The sequence below is a fragment of the Mercenaria mercenaria genome, chromosome 6, assembly GCF_021730395.1.
Source record: "Mercenaria mercenaria strain notata chromosome 6, MADL_Memer_1, whole genome shotgun sequence".
NCBI classification, from domain to species: Eukaryota; Metazoa; Mollusca; class Bivalvia; order Venerida; family Veneridae; genus Mercenaria; species Mercenaria mercenaria.
This window is the reverse complement of record NC_069366.1, coordinates 54,637,180-54,650,654: the sequence shown is the minus strand read 5'-3', so window position 1 is coordinate 54,650,654 and position 13,475 is coordinate 54,637,180. Positions and strand designations below refer to the sequence as shown.

At 35.7% G+C, this 13,475-nt stretch overlaps 1 protein-coding gene across 1 annotated transcript in view; it reads right to left on the bottom strand.

Annotated features, from left to right (window-relative positions):
* The window catches only part of LOC123548847 (uncharacterized), a 116,390-nt gene that overhangs the window by 92,657 nt on the left and 10,258 nt on the right, over nt 1-13,475 (bottom strand). The window contains exon 2 of the mRNA XM_045336431.2: nt 3,561-3,808. Within this exon, the coding sequence (XP_045192366.1) occupies nt 3,561-3,808 (248 nt within the window). The remainder of the gene's footprint in view (nt 1-3,560; nt 3,809-13,475) is intronic.

Below are 13,475 nucleotides of genomic sequence, written 5' to 3'. Positions count from 1 at the left end.
GCGATGGATTCCATCAGAAATGAGGTGTCGAGAGTGATAAATGTAAGTTGTAGAACTTGCTTCACAATCAACCTAAAATATATGAGTATAAACTATAAATGTTTCTTTTTTCAGTAAATATAAACTCTAAACCAATTTATAATGAATGAATTTAACAATTACATGTACATCACTAGTGACTACCATAGTCCTGGTATCCACTTAAGTTAAAGACCTAAATTAACTAAAGAAAAAAAATTATATCAACCTTCTAAATTTCTAAAATGGACTTGTCCATCATTCAATTTGGGCAGCATCACTTATTATTCAAAGGGTGTTCACTGAATACTTACTGACTGAACAGTGAACAGTGCAAACCATGATCAGCCTCAGCCCTGCACAGATCTTGGTTTGCACTGGTCGCAAAGGCAAAATCACTTTCCGCCAGCAGGCTAAGGGTTAAAATCTACTGGGGAGGGGGCTTTTATTAGGGAGAAAACATTAATTAGCTAGGGAATAATACAATAACTGAAATACTTTTGAAAAACAGCATTTTACTAAAAATCAAACAAATAAAGATAACCTACTTAAAAGCCAATTCCCTCAGAAAATTACAAGAAAAGATAATTTGATTATGCATTCTTGTAAATTCATTCTTATCCATCCAGTCACCAGTGGCTAGACAACCTGCCTACAGATTCCCAATAATTCGGTAGGTAATTGTCCAGATTACCAATCATGTGTAATAACTAATGCTAATCAATCAGAGGAATAAAAAGATTCCAAAGAATGATTCCAGCATGTTTGTTTGTGCCAAAGCCTACATTTGCATCCTTTCTGTATACTGACAAAGTCTTTGAATGAATGATAAATGGCCGCCAATTCTGACAAAACATAAACACAATGCATGATCTTTACTTAAACTTGGCACATGTTTTCTAAGCAACATCTTGATTTATTACCCCAGAGCCTAGAAGCAGCCAGATGGCTACAGCATTACCCATAATCCAATTGTGTGATGCAAATCCATAAGGAACCCATAAAGGAATGGTATTTTGAATTGATTAGTGTATTTTGAATTGATTACAAATATTTCATTTTCTCCTCGTTTTTTTCTTTCTCAGTCTGTGAGTGTAGTGGAATGTTTCCGTTAGTTGAAAGATAATGATGTATGGGTCTGTTCAGGTTATGCAATTTTCTGAGAACTTGTCTAGCGATGATGAGAAATGAGAAGTTTATGTAATATATAATAATGCCGAGTCATGGATGTTAAAAAGCTATCTCTTGTTGAGTTGTCCAAAAAAAAGAGAAGACATATTAGACAAATTTTATAGAGTTGCCGACTCTTAGATCAAATTCTGTTTTATATAAGAAATATATATCTTCTTGTGAAATTCGGGTTTACCCGGTTACTTTGTAAACAAAAAGATTTAGATGTAAAAAGTGACTAAACAAAAATTAGCAACGATCATAAGGAACATTGTCAAACAGAGAAAAGCAGTAACGTTGAGGGTGTAATTCTTCTTCAAAGACCGACCACATCTCATATGTATGTTCAGGAGTAATTGTTTTATAAAAGACCATCTGAGGGGCTCTTTGGCTGATTATGGTTAAGGTGACTGGCTTTGAATCACTGGCCCTTCACCGCTGTGGTTTTGAAACCTTGCTTAGGCTATTTAAAATTCTTTCATGTGAGGAATCCATCCAGTAGGTTTGCCTTAAGGTTGGTGGTTCTACGTTGGTGTCCAACATGCCTAAAATAATGAGGGGAAGCTAGGTCTTCCTCGACCATGAAAAGCTGGAAAGCTGCCAGCTATGACCTACAATTGTGTTGGTGGAAGGTCAACCCAATACATCTATCTGACTTTGCCTTATTACTGTGAAATCATTTATATTTGCGGGGGGGGGGTACTAATTTTCATGGATTTCATGGTTGAGTCAATCCACGAAATTTAATCCCAACGAACAAGGAAAATTCCCATTCATTTTATGTTCAAAAGTTGAAATCCACGAATTCATATTCCCACGAAATGTCAGTTTTGACCAAAACCACGAAATTTCGTGCCCACAAAATTAAATGATTTTACAGTAAGTGACCCGCCTTACAAAAAAACCATAAAGAAGTCCCATTGCAAGAATGCTTTAAAGTCTGTAAATATCTGTCAGCTATAGATCATCTCAGACTTCTTCATTTAGATCAATTCAATGAAATAAGTAATCCCATATTAAAACGAGGGAAAAAAATGAAATTATTTAATTGCAATTCCAATCATTCTGGAAGCAGCACCTGAGCTATTCATCCACTATTAAAGCCTTAAAGTTGTCACGAGACATAAATTGTGACTGACATTTTCTTTCTGGTTTTGCATCATTTCCAGAAAAAAAAAATAGACTTCTTTTCCTATGTATATCTTTTGTAAAATTTGTTTAGTTTGCCCACTTACCTTGATTCAGTGGTTAAATCTCATAATATACTAAAACACACATTTTTTAATTACAAGAGGCCCATTTCAAGAGGCCCAAATGGGCCTATGACGCTCACCTGAACAGGACCCCGACCATATGCTTCAGACCAAGTTTGGTGAACAGTTCATTAAAATAAAAGTTATTTTATTTAAGACTTTTTCTAGATTTTGCTGTGATAGATTAAAAATGCATAAATATTATAACAAACTTGATGAGAGATTGTTTAAATAACTTTCGATTTCTGGCTCTGTAGTCTCCTAAAAGGGACAGAATGCCCCAGTTGAATACATCTGGCATAAGGCCGTGATAATGATGCTGCCAAAAAAGTCTGATGAAGATCCATCAAGCAAATCATGAGATGAAGTCGTTTAAAGGTACTTCTAGTTTTAGCTCTAGTAGTCACAAGTGCCTCCATTTGAACAAGTTTTTGAGAGGACCTTATAGTGATGCTACACAGCAACTTTAATTAAGATCCATCAAGCAGTTCATGAGAAGATGCTGTTTAAAGGAAATTTTCATGTTTAGCCCTTTCGACCCCTTGAACAAAACTAGGAGAGGCCCTTATAACGATGCTACAAAGTTTGATGAAAATTCATCAAGCCATTCATGAGAAGAATTTGTTTAAAGGTCTTTCTATTTTTAGCTCTAGTGGCCCCTAAAAAGGGCCAAGTGCCTCCATTTGAACGAAATTGGGAGGAACTTATAATGATGCTACAGACCAAATTTGATGTCAGATCCATCATGCGGTTCATGAAAAGTTGTTAAGCCCTTTCAGTTACCCCATTTGAACAAAATTGGGAGAGGATCTAAATATAACAATGCTCCAGACCAAGTTTGATGAATATCCATCCACAAGGTTCATGAAAGGAAGTTCTATTTTAAGCTCCCGTGGCCCCTAAAAGGTGCCAAGGTAAATCATTTTAATAAACTTGATAGAGGTCCATAACATGATGTTACTGACCAAATTTGGTGTAATTCTGACCAGAAGTTTCAGAGAAGATGTTTAAGAATATGATGTTGAAGCAGAACGACGGACAACTGGACAATGGATGCCAGACCATCCACCTTTACTAATAGCTCCCCTGGTGAGCTAATAAAATATACGGTATACCTACCATAGTATTATAGATTTTATCTGAGTCTGACACATATAAAGCATCATTACAAATTCCATTTTCCCTCCGATCTGGAATATCCATTTCTAACATCCGTAACATTATTTTCCAATCACTTTTTTTAGATTTAAACTTTATTTGACAATCAACTTCATTATTATATGATTTAGACTGGTTAACATAATGTGAATACACAACAGCACCTCCTAGTAGGATAGTTGAGTCACAGTCTTGACCAGACATATAATCTGAAAATAGACAAACAAAACTGTCATGTAAAAATGTCATCTTTATTTAAGGTAATGAAACTGTAATGAAAATCAGCAATTTCTGTATGAATACATAAAATATGTTGTTGTATGCTATTTCGTCACCATTTGACCATAACAGAAAATTGTGTTTTCATAACAGCCGGCAAAAGCTACATTCACACATGTAATCAAACAGAAAAATACTGATTCACATTTTAGGTCCACTACATTAAATCTTTAGGTCCACTACATTAAAACTTTAAAGGCGTATGCTAGAATTCCCTATATATGAGATCGGCAAAATTTTTCCCAATAACAGAATTTCTTCAAACTTTGGATATTGAAGGACAATCATCTAAGAAACAAAAATATGCAATAAAAAGCATAGGTCACCAGTATTGAAAAAGAGTTATCTGCCCTAGAAATTCTGTTGTTGGGAAAAATTTAGCCCCAAATTCTAGCATACGTCTAGAAAAGACTATCTTAAGAATGTTCTAGCAAAACAAATATAAAACAAGAAGCTGCGTTCAATAAACGCTTGATGCCCCCGGTGGCATCCTTGTCGATACAAAGCAACGTAAGTCCAAAACGAGGTCAAGTTCAAGGTCAAACTGAGGTCAGGTGATGTGTGAAGATGAGGAATGGTCACAGGTTACATCTGCATTAGTATCAAGTCATTGTACTAAGGGGTATTGACGCTAGACAAAACGGTCCAATTTGGTTAACCAAAAGATTGCCCATATAAAGCAACCTAAGCCCAAAATGAGGTCAAGGTCAAACTGAGGTCAGGTGATGTGTGAAGATGAGGAATGTCACAGGTTACATCTGCATTATTATCAAGTCATTCTACTAAGGGGTATTGATGCTAGACGAAACGGTCCCATTTGGTTAACCAAGAGATGGCCCATATAAAGCAACCAAAGTCCAAAATGAGGTCATGGTCAAGGTCAAACTGAGGTCAGGTGATGTCTGAAGATGAGGAATGGTCACAGGTTACATCTGCATTAGTATCAAGTCATTCTAGTAAGGTGTATTGTTGCTAGACGAAACGGTCCCATTTGGTTAACCGGACGGACGTTCGAACGGACGGACAGGACAATCACTATATGCCTCCTGAATCAGTAGATGCCAGGGGCATAAAAATGTAAGCAATGATTAAAGTGGAGAACTCAAGGAGGTTCATGTATTGACTAATTATGTTCAAACACTTTCGTTTCAATCATGTGCTGTTTTCTTTTATTATTTCTTACTTATTGTGAGCTGTAGCTTTCATGGAATTATTACCCCAAGACTGGAACAGGCCAATGCATTCTTAATACCATTTGTTGGGTTTAACGTCACACTGACACAATTATAGGTCATATATGGTGACTTTCCAGCTTTGATGGTGGAGGAAGACCCCAGGTGCCCCTCCGTGCATTATTTCATCACAAGCGGGCAACTGGGTAGAACCACCGCCCTTCCCGAAAGCCAGCTGGATGGCTTCTTCATACCAAGTCCACTTAAAAATATATCAAAAGAGTCATGAATGTGAGCTTCTTAATATGAGCCACACCGTGAGAAAACCAACATAGTGGCTTTGTGACCAGTATGGATCCAGACCAGCCTACGCATCCGAGCAATCTGGTCAGAATCCATGCTGTTCGCTAACGGTTTCTCTAATTGCATTAGGCTTTGAAAGCGAACAGCATGGATCCTGACCAGATTGCGCGGATGCGCAGGCTGGTCTGGATCCATGCTGGTCGCAAACCCACTATGTTGGTTTTCCCATGGCACGGCTCATATTTTTTTTAATTAGGAAAAGACTTGCAAGGATGCTCACTAATGTATAAGCTAAAGTTAACAAAGATAATAAGTGAAATTATTTAACATGCTGCTCTCCCTCTGGTGGCAATAAAAAGTGTGACAGCAGCTTTACCAAGTCACATCATGCTCTCAAAACTTTGCCTGGCATGCAAATTTTGTATGGTCATCAATTTTCTTTATACAGTGTGTCCATTAATTCAAGAATATCCCCTTCAAAGCCACTCTCTAAAACACTAAAATCTCCACAAATCAATGGCAGACATGTGCCTGAATTTCTTGTTCAAATTGAATTTATCTGCTTCCAGCCATAATCTGATTACAGCACGGAATCTGTCCTAAGAAAATAATGAAAAGTCTTAAATTATAGGCGTAAAGTACTTCTCAAGACTTCACTCCACACCATTGAATTAAATGACAATTCTGATGGGAACAAAAAGTGTCTTCTGCATGCTAAGACAGTACCTCATTTTTTCAAAACATAATATTAAGTGTGATACATACCATAGTATTTAAAAATAATATCATATCTCAAAATCAAAGTTTAATAAAGCTGCATAGTTACCAGCATAAATATAATATTTTGGTATTTAAAAGAAACAAGAGGGCCATCTTGGCCCCAGGTCGCTCACCTGAGTAACACACCATAACAGTGTAAACATGTTTTACCTAGTGATTTCATGGAGACAAATATTCTAACCAATTTTCATTAAGATTGGACCAAAAAATGTGGCCTCTTGAGTGTAAACAAGCATTTTCTTTGATTTGACCTAGTGGCCTAGTTTTTTAACCCACATAACCCAGATTTGAACTTATCCAAAATTTCATGAAAACAAACATTCTGACAAAGTTTCAGGAAGACTGGAGCAAACAATTGGCCTTTTGAGTGTATATAAGCCTTTCCTTTGATCTGACCTAGTAACCTAGTTTTTGACCCCATGTGACCCAGATTGGAAATCATCCAAGACATTATGATAACAAACATTCTGACCAAGTTTTATGAAGATAGAATCAACAAGAGTTCGCTCTTGATCAAATTTAATGAATATCCTACTTTAAATGCGACTTTGATTTGACTGGGTGACCTAGATTTTGACCCGAGATAACCCATATTTGAACTTGACCTAGATTTCATCCAGACGAACATTGTGATCAAATTTCATGAAGTTCCAGTGTAAAATGCAGTCCCTATTGCATACACAAGGTTTTTATTTGATTTTACCTAGCGACCTAGTTTTTGACCCCAGATTACCCATATTCGAACTTGACCTACATTTTATCAAGGCAACCATTCTGACTAAATTTTATGAAAATCCAGTGAAAAATGCAGCCCCTATTGCATACACAAGGTTTTTCTTTGATTTGACCTAGTGACCTAGTTTTTGACCCCAGATGACCCATTTTTAAAATAGACCTAGATTTCATCAAGGCAATCATTCTGAGCAAATTTCATGAAGAGCAATTGAAAAATACAGCCTCTATCGCATATGCAAGGTTTTTCTTTTATTTGAACGGATGACCTAGTTCTTGACCCAAGATGACCCATATATGAATGTGACCTAGATTTCATGCAGACAAACAATGTGATCAAATTTCATGAAGATTCAGTGTAAAATGTAGTCCCTATTGCATACACAAGGTTTTTTTTTTATTTGACCTAGCGACCTAGATTTTGACCCCAGATTACCCATATTCTAACTTGACCTATATTTCACCAAGGCAACCATTTTGACTAAATTTTATGAGAAATCCAATGTAAAATGCAGACCGGATGACCTAGTTTTTGACCCAAGATGACCCATATTTGATTTCATCAAGGCAATATTTGAACTTGACCTAGATTTCATCCAGACAAACATTCTGATCAAATTTCATGAACATCCAGTGTAAAATGCAGTCCCTATTGCATGCCCGCCCGCTTAGCTCAGTAGGTAAGAGCGTTGGTCTACGGATCTCGGGGTCGCGAGTTTGATCCCCGGGCAAGGCGTATGTTCTCCGTGACTATTTGATAAACGAAATTGTGTCTGAAATCATTAGTCCTCCACCTCTGATTCATGTGGGGAAGTTGGCAGTTACTTGTGGAGAACAGGTTTGTACTGGTACAGAATCCAGGAACACTGGTTAGGTTAACTGCCCGCCGTTACATGACTGAAATACTGTTGAAAAATGGCGTTAAACCCAAAACAAACAAAAGTCCCTATTGCATACACAAGGTTTTTCTTTTGTTTTGACCTAGTGACCTAGTTTTTGATCCCAGACGATCCATTTTCAAACTTGGCCTAGATTTCATCAAGGCAATCATTCTGACCAAATTTCTTGAAGATCAATTGAAAAAAACAGCTTCTATCGCATACACAATCTAAATGTTGACAGACGATGGAAGACGGACATTGAGCGATTACAATAACTCAGCATTGCTCAGGTGAGCTAAAAACATGTGATAAAAGACATGCAACCCTGCTTTGGCCTCTCAAAGGGACATAATTAACTGTGAAATCAATTACGGTAATTTCGCAAACATAAGATTTTATGCTTTTTGGTAAAAATGTCTATTGTGTGGACATGAGTTTGTAGATTTCAGATTATGACACAATAGCTGTGATTTTTGTTTGTATCCTTTGGATAAAATTTCGTGGATTGACCTGACCGCAGAATCTGTTAAAAGTAGCACCCATGGATATAAACAATTTTAAAGTACCGTGAAATCAATCAACTTTGTTGGTGTAAACTTTTTGGGCTAATGTCAAGTTGGTTTCTTTGTCAGGACTTGAATTTGTGTATTTCCAGTTTTACAGAAAAAAATGAATGAGAGTTGAGATTTAATTTTATGGATTGAAACAACCACAAAATCCATGAAAATTCATTCCAGTAAGATGTACGATAGTGTTGTCACTATTGTCACTATTCGTAAATAAGACCACCACGAATATCATCCAATCAACAATATTAATATATTTAAATGGAACTTGTGCATTAACATATGAGGGCACTATAGACACCAAGTTCAAATATTAAATTCTAAATTATTTCTTTATAAACCATTTTATAAACTGCGAAATCATTATTATTTGTAGGTGACTAATTTTCGTGGATTTCGTGGTCGCGTCAAATCGCGAAAAATTAAATCTCAACACCGACCCCTTCTCTTCACTTTAAAATCACAAAAATTTCTTGTCCACGGAATTAAATGATTTCATATCATGAGTATTTGAGCATAATCTTGAGTAGAACTACTGGTGGTTCTAACTAATACCGTTACATCAGGGAATGAAACTGAGATCTTAATGTTTAGTCACCACCAAGTTTGCCAGGAAAATTACTGGACAAAGGAAGTATTATTTATCAATAATTATTTATGTACAAACTTACAATGGATAATTAAGATCCAGTAAGATCAAGCCGATTGATTGTAGAATGTAAATGCCCTGAATGAATCATAAATCGTCTGACTAAAGACAATCGCATGACCAACACCATTTAAAGGCAAATATCTAACGCTTGGTTAATAGTCTGTGATCACAATTTAGACCATTCAACCTCCCATGAAACTATGCTCAATATTTATAAAGTGAAATTTTATATATATATATATATATATATATATATATATTTATATATATATATATATATATATATATATATATATACATGTATATATATAGCGAAATAAATTAATTTTGCTGACAAGAGATTTCGTGGTAAGCATTTGAAATAAGAAGAAATTTTACTTGTTCGTTTGGATTTAAATTTATAGATTGACCTGATCACGAAATCCACAAAATCAAAATTTCCTATATTCCAGAACAGAAGTGATGATCTGACAGATAGCAATTAATATACCAGAAGTCATTGTCCTTTCCTTTTTGTCATGGCAACTTCTCAACATTTGTAATCATCTATTGTTTCCTACAATAATTTTACAACATGTCCCCAGCTTTAATATTCAAAAATGCATTGTCCTTGGGCTAAATTTCTGAAGCTGGGAATCTGGCTGTCAAAGTCACCAAGATTTAACCAGCTTTGTTCGATTCGGAGACCCACAATAGCCCTTATTCTGTATCAGATTTGAACAAACGTGGACCCCCAACTACGACTTGTCAATGTCCCAATCATTGATGAAACGACTATTCAACATTTGCTTGCAGGGAGCCTGTCAAACAGCAAGATTTAATGCTCGTCAAATACAACCTCCCCTTTGAAAATCGATGGCACGGAAAAATGAAATCATTCTGTAACACCGATTTTTTAAAATCGTCAAAACATTGTTCTAACCAGTGTGTTAAGTCTCTCGAGTCGTAATCTTGCCGATGACAAAAACATTATCCCGCCTTTCGGCAATTAAGACGACAAAAAACCTCATTATGTACATCCGATACGGGTACACGGGTATTGCACTTCAACTATAGAGGTAACATAATACAATATAAATACTAGAGCCACTTATGAATCGTTCTAAATACTGTCGGATTTATTTGTGAATGAACATATTTGTACAGGTTTAATAGCGTCTTTTATGAAATTTAGCGCCTCTTTAGCGTACAAGGTAGTAATACGATGAAGTCTTTTGAGCTAAATAAACAATTCGCTAAATCTTCATTTACATATGCAGATATAAAATTGTCATTTTGAATAAATTTGAGATGTCATCAGATATATAAAATGAAGTTGCTTTCTTTAATTTAGCGTTAGTTTACTTTGGGACTATTTTGTATGTCATACATAAGATAGCAAAAGATGTTTATTACTACCGGTACTCTTTAATAATATAGGGCATGTAAATGTACGGTACTGTAGAATCTACTGTTTAACAATATAAATCAGAAAGAATGAAAAAAAAACAACAACAGATTTAAAAAAAGTTCAGGCTGTGAAGAAGAAGAGAAAAGTATAACAGCCCGAGTACTAACAGTATTTTTTCTGTAATCTAAGTAATGTCTGAAATTCTAAGCGTACCAGCTTATATCAACACCTGACTCTGAAACTTTTTGCCTTTCAATCGCCCTTACGAAGTAACAAAAACCATAGAATTCTTGTTTCATAAAAACTTCTTTTAGTGTCAATACATTTTCAAACTGCATTGCTAGGGAATGGGGCGTAACTCCTAATAATTATGCAGCAACATGCCTCAATAATAAAATGCTAGTGCAGTAATGTATGTCTCCCAGACAATACTTGAGCCGTATTTGGCCGCCAAAGTCCATAAATGTCCAAGAAATCAATCTGTAATCTATTTGTGCAGTCATTAGGGCAAGAATTCACGAATGACAAGTCATGCAGTTTAATTGAGGACATATAAAAGAAATAAATTCTTTAAACTGTCCACGGTCAACATTTTGATGACCATAAAAATCTCTGGCTTCATTTGATGACCATCATATGGAGTCTCAGGTTTCCTAATTTTTCATATCACATCATCTCAACTTTCCAAGATCGCTCTATACCTCTAAGGCTTGACAATTACTATAGCTGCCTATAATGATGGCATTACATTTTATCTTATTTTTTTTTCCGAGGAGGAACTTTAATACCAAATCGTATGAATTATTGTCTTACCTAAATCAAACTTTCAGAAAACTGATGAGGCGAGATGTGGTAAAAATTATTAACATGAGACAATACTAGTAAAATATGTGATTTATTTATAAAATGTGAACATTGGCAAAATTGTGTGTTCTTTTTCAAGAATTTTTAATTGTTTTTCCCCTATAAAAGATAAATTTATTGTAAACTTAATGTTGTTCCTGAAATACATCTTGTTGAAATACTAAAATTGCCAAACCACTGTACAGAACCAATCACATAAGTTCTGTTCAATTATGCAGATATGTGAGGATGTCAGTTTTTCTGATGATTCACATCCAAGAGATGAACTCAAAGCTTTTGTTTTTCATAACAAATAAGGGAGTTGCAACAGTTTTGCATTCAACTAACAGTTTATACTATATCAAACCTGATCAACACTATCTGGCTGATAGAGTAGACTCCCTTGCAGTACTATTCTCTGCATACACTAAGTTCGGCTTTTTGCATTCAGGTCTGACTGATTCTTCAAACTCCGTAAATGATCATGTTTGTACTGAGGCAGATTTAACTCGCCCAAAAAAGTATAAATTTTTAAAAACAACACCCGTTGTCTTAAATTCGGAAATCATTAAAACTACCGGTAACATTGATTTCCACTGAATTCAAAAACAAACTTTCAAAAATTAAGATAACTCTTTCACTCTACCAATCATGGTTCCACAATTTCTCAAAATGGTCAACATTTGTGTCAAATTATTTTCAAATCCCTTGATAAATGGCAGAGTTATGGACCTGACAAGAAACACACCTTTGACTTTTAAGTGTGACCTTGACCTTAGAGCTAGGGATCTGGGTCTTGCACACAACATGTCATCTCAATATAAGGCACATTTATGCCAAGTAATTTTAAAATCCCTTCATCATTGGCAGAGTTATTAGACCAGACCAGAAACAGACCATGTTAACCTTTAACCTCTAAGTGTGACCTTGACCTTAGAGCCAGGGGTCTGGATCTTGCGCATGACAAGTCGTCTCATTATGGGGAACATTTATGCCAAGTAATTTCAAAATCTCTGCATCAATGGCAGAGTTATGGACCGGACAAGAAACAGACCCTGTTAACCTTTGACTTCTAAGTGTGACCTTGACCTTGGAGCTAGGGGTCTGGGTCTTGCGCACGGCACACCCTCTCATTATGGTGAACATTTATGCCAAGTTATTTCAAAATCCCTTTATGGATGGCAGAGTTATAAAGCCCCGACAAGAATTTACACAGACAGATGGACGGACAGTGCCATTTTAACATGCCCATCTTCGGGGGCATAAAAAAAACAACAACAACAACAACAAAATTGCAAATAATCTGAATGGCGACCACCAACATAAATAACCTCAAGATCATACTGCATATCATATTTTACAACCGTGACCTTAAACTAACAGGGAAGTTGAATTTAATTTGCATTTTACCTGTATGTTTTCACCATGCAACCTCCTATAAACAAGGAAGAGCAGTAAAATAGCAAAAACTCAAAATATACACAGAGTAATAAATCGCCAATTTTGTCCCAAAATTGTGCAGATCATCTGTGGACCAGCTCACAGTCATCCATTCAGGGTCATCAATTCATGTTTTGTACTGATAGCGATCTCAAAAACAATTTACAAAGTTACCACTGGGTGCCCACATTTCTGACAGTTACTGATTATCGCTCGAGATAAAGCCCTACAAAATGACAAAGGAGGAGCCCAAAAAATGTTTTTAGTTATTATAATTACAAGAATTCTACATACTTGAATTTGGTCAAATTGATAAAAAATTAGGTTGACTTTTTTGGTTTATTTTTTTACTAACAATTGCTGAAATGTAACATACAACAATTAAAATATATATTTTATACAGAAGTAATAATTTTTTTGCCGAAAAAACATTGCAGTTATAACATAGCTTGAAATATTCAACATGTGCTAGCATTCAAAAGCTACTGTGCACAGTTAAGCATTCCTTGCAGCTTTAATCTAGAAAAAAAGTTTAATATTGCAAGCTGAAGAGAAGAAGTATCAGTTTAGGCCTGTACTTTGACCTCGAATGCTACTGGACTCAACCCTTCACAGCTGGCTGACAGCAACACAGGCAACTCCAAGCTGATACTGACCATGACAATAGACCTTTTTGCACCTGTAACCAGTTTACTGAACACAGAAGAAAATTTCATACATAAAACACCCATATGTCAAATCAAGGTCATCCCATGGGCTCAGACACAAAATTGTCATTCCTCAGACTGCCATATACGTATCACAGGTGCTCATTTCTTCTCATTCAAAGATACCTGAG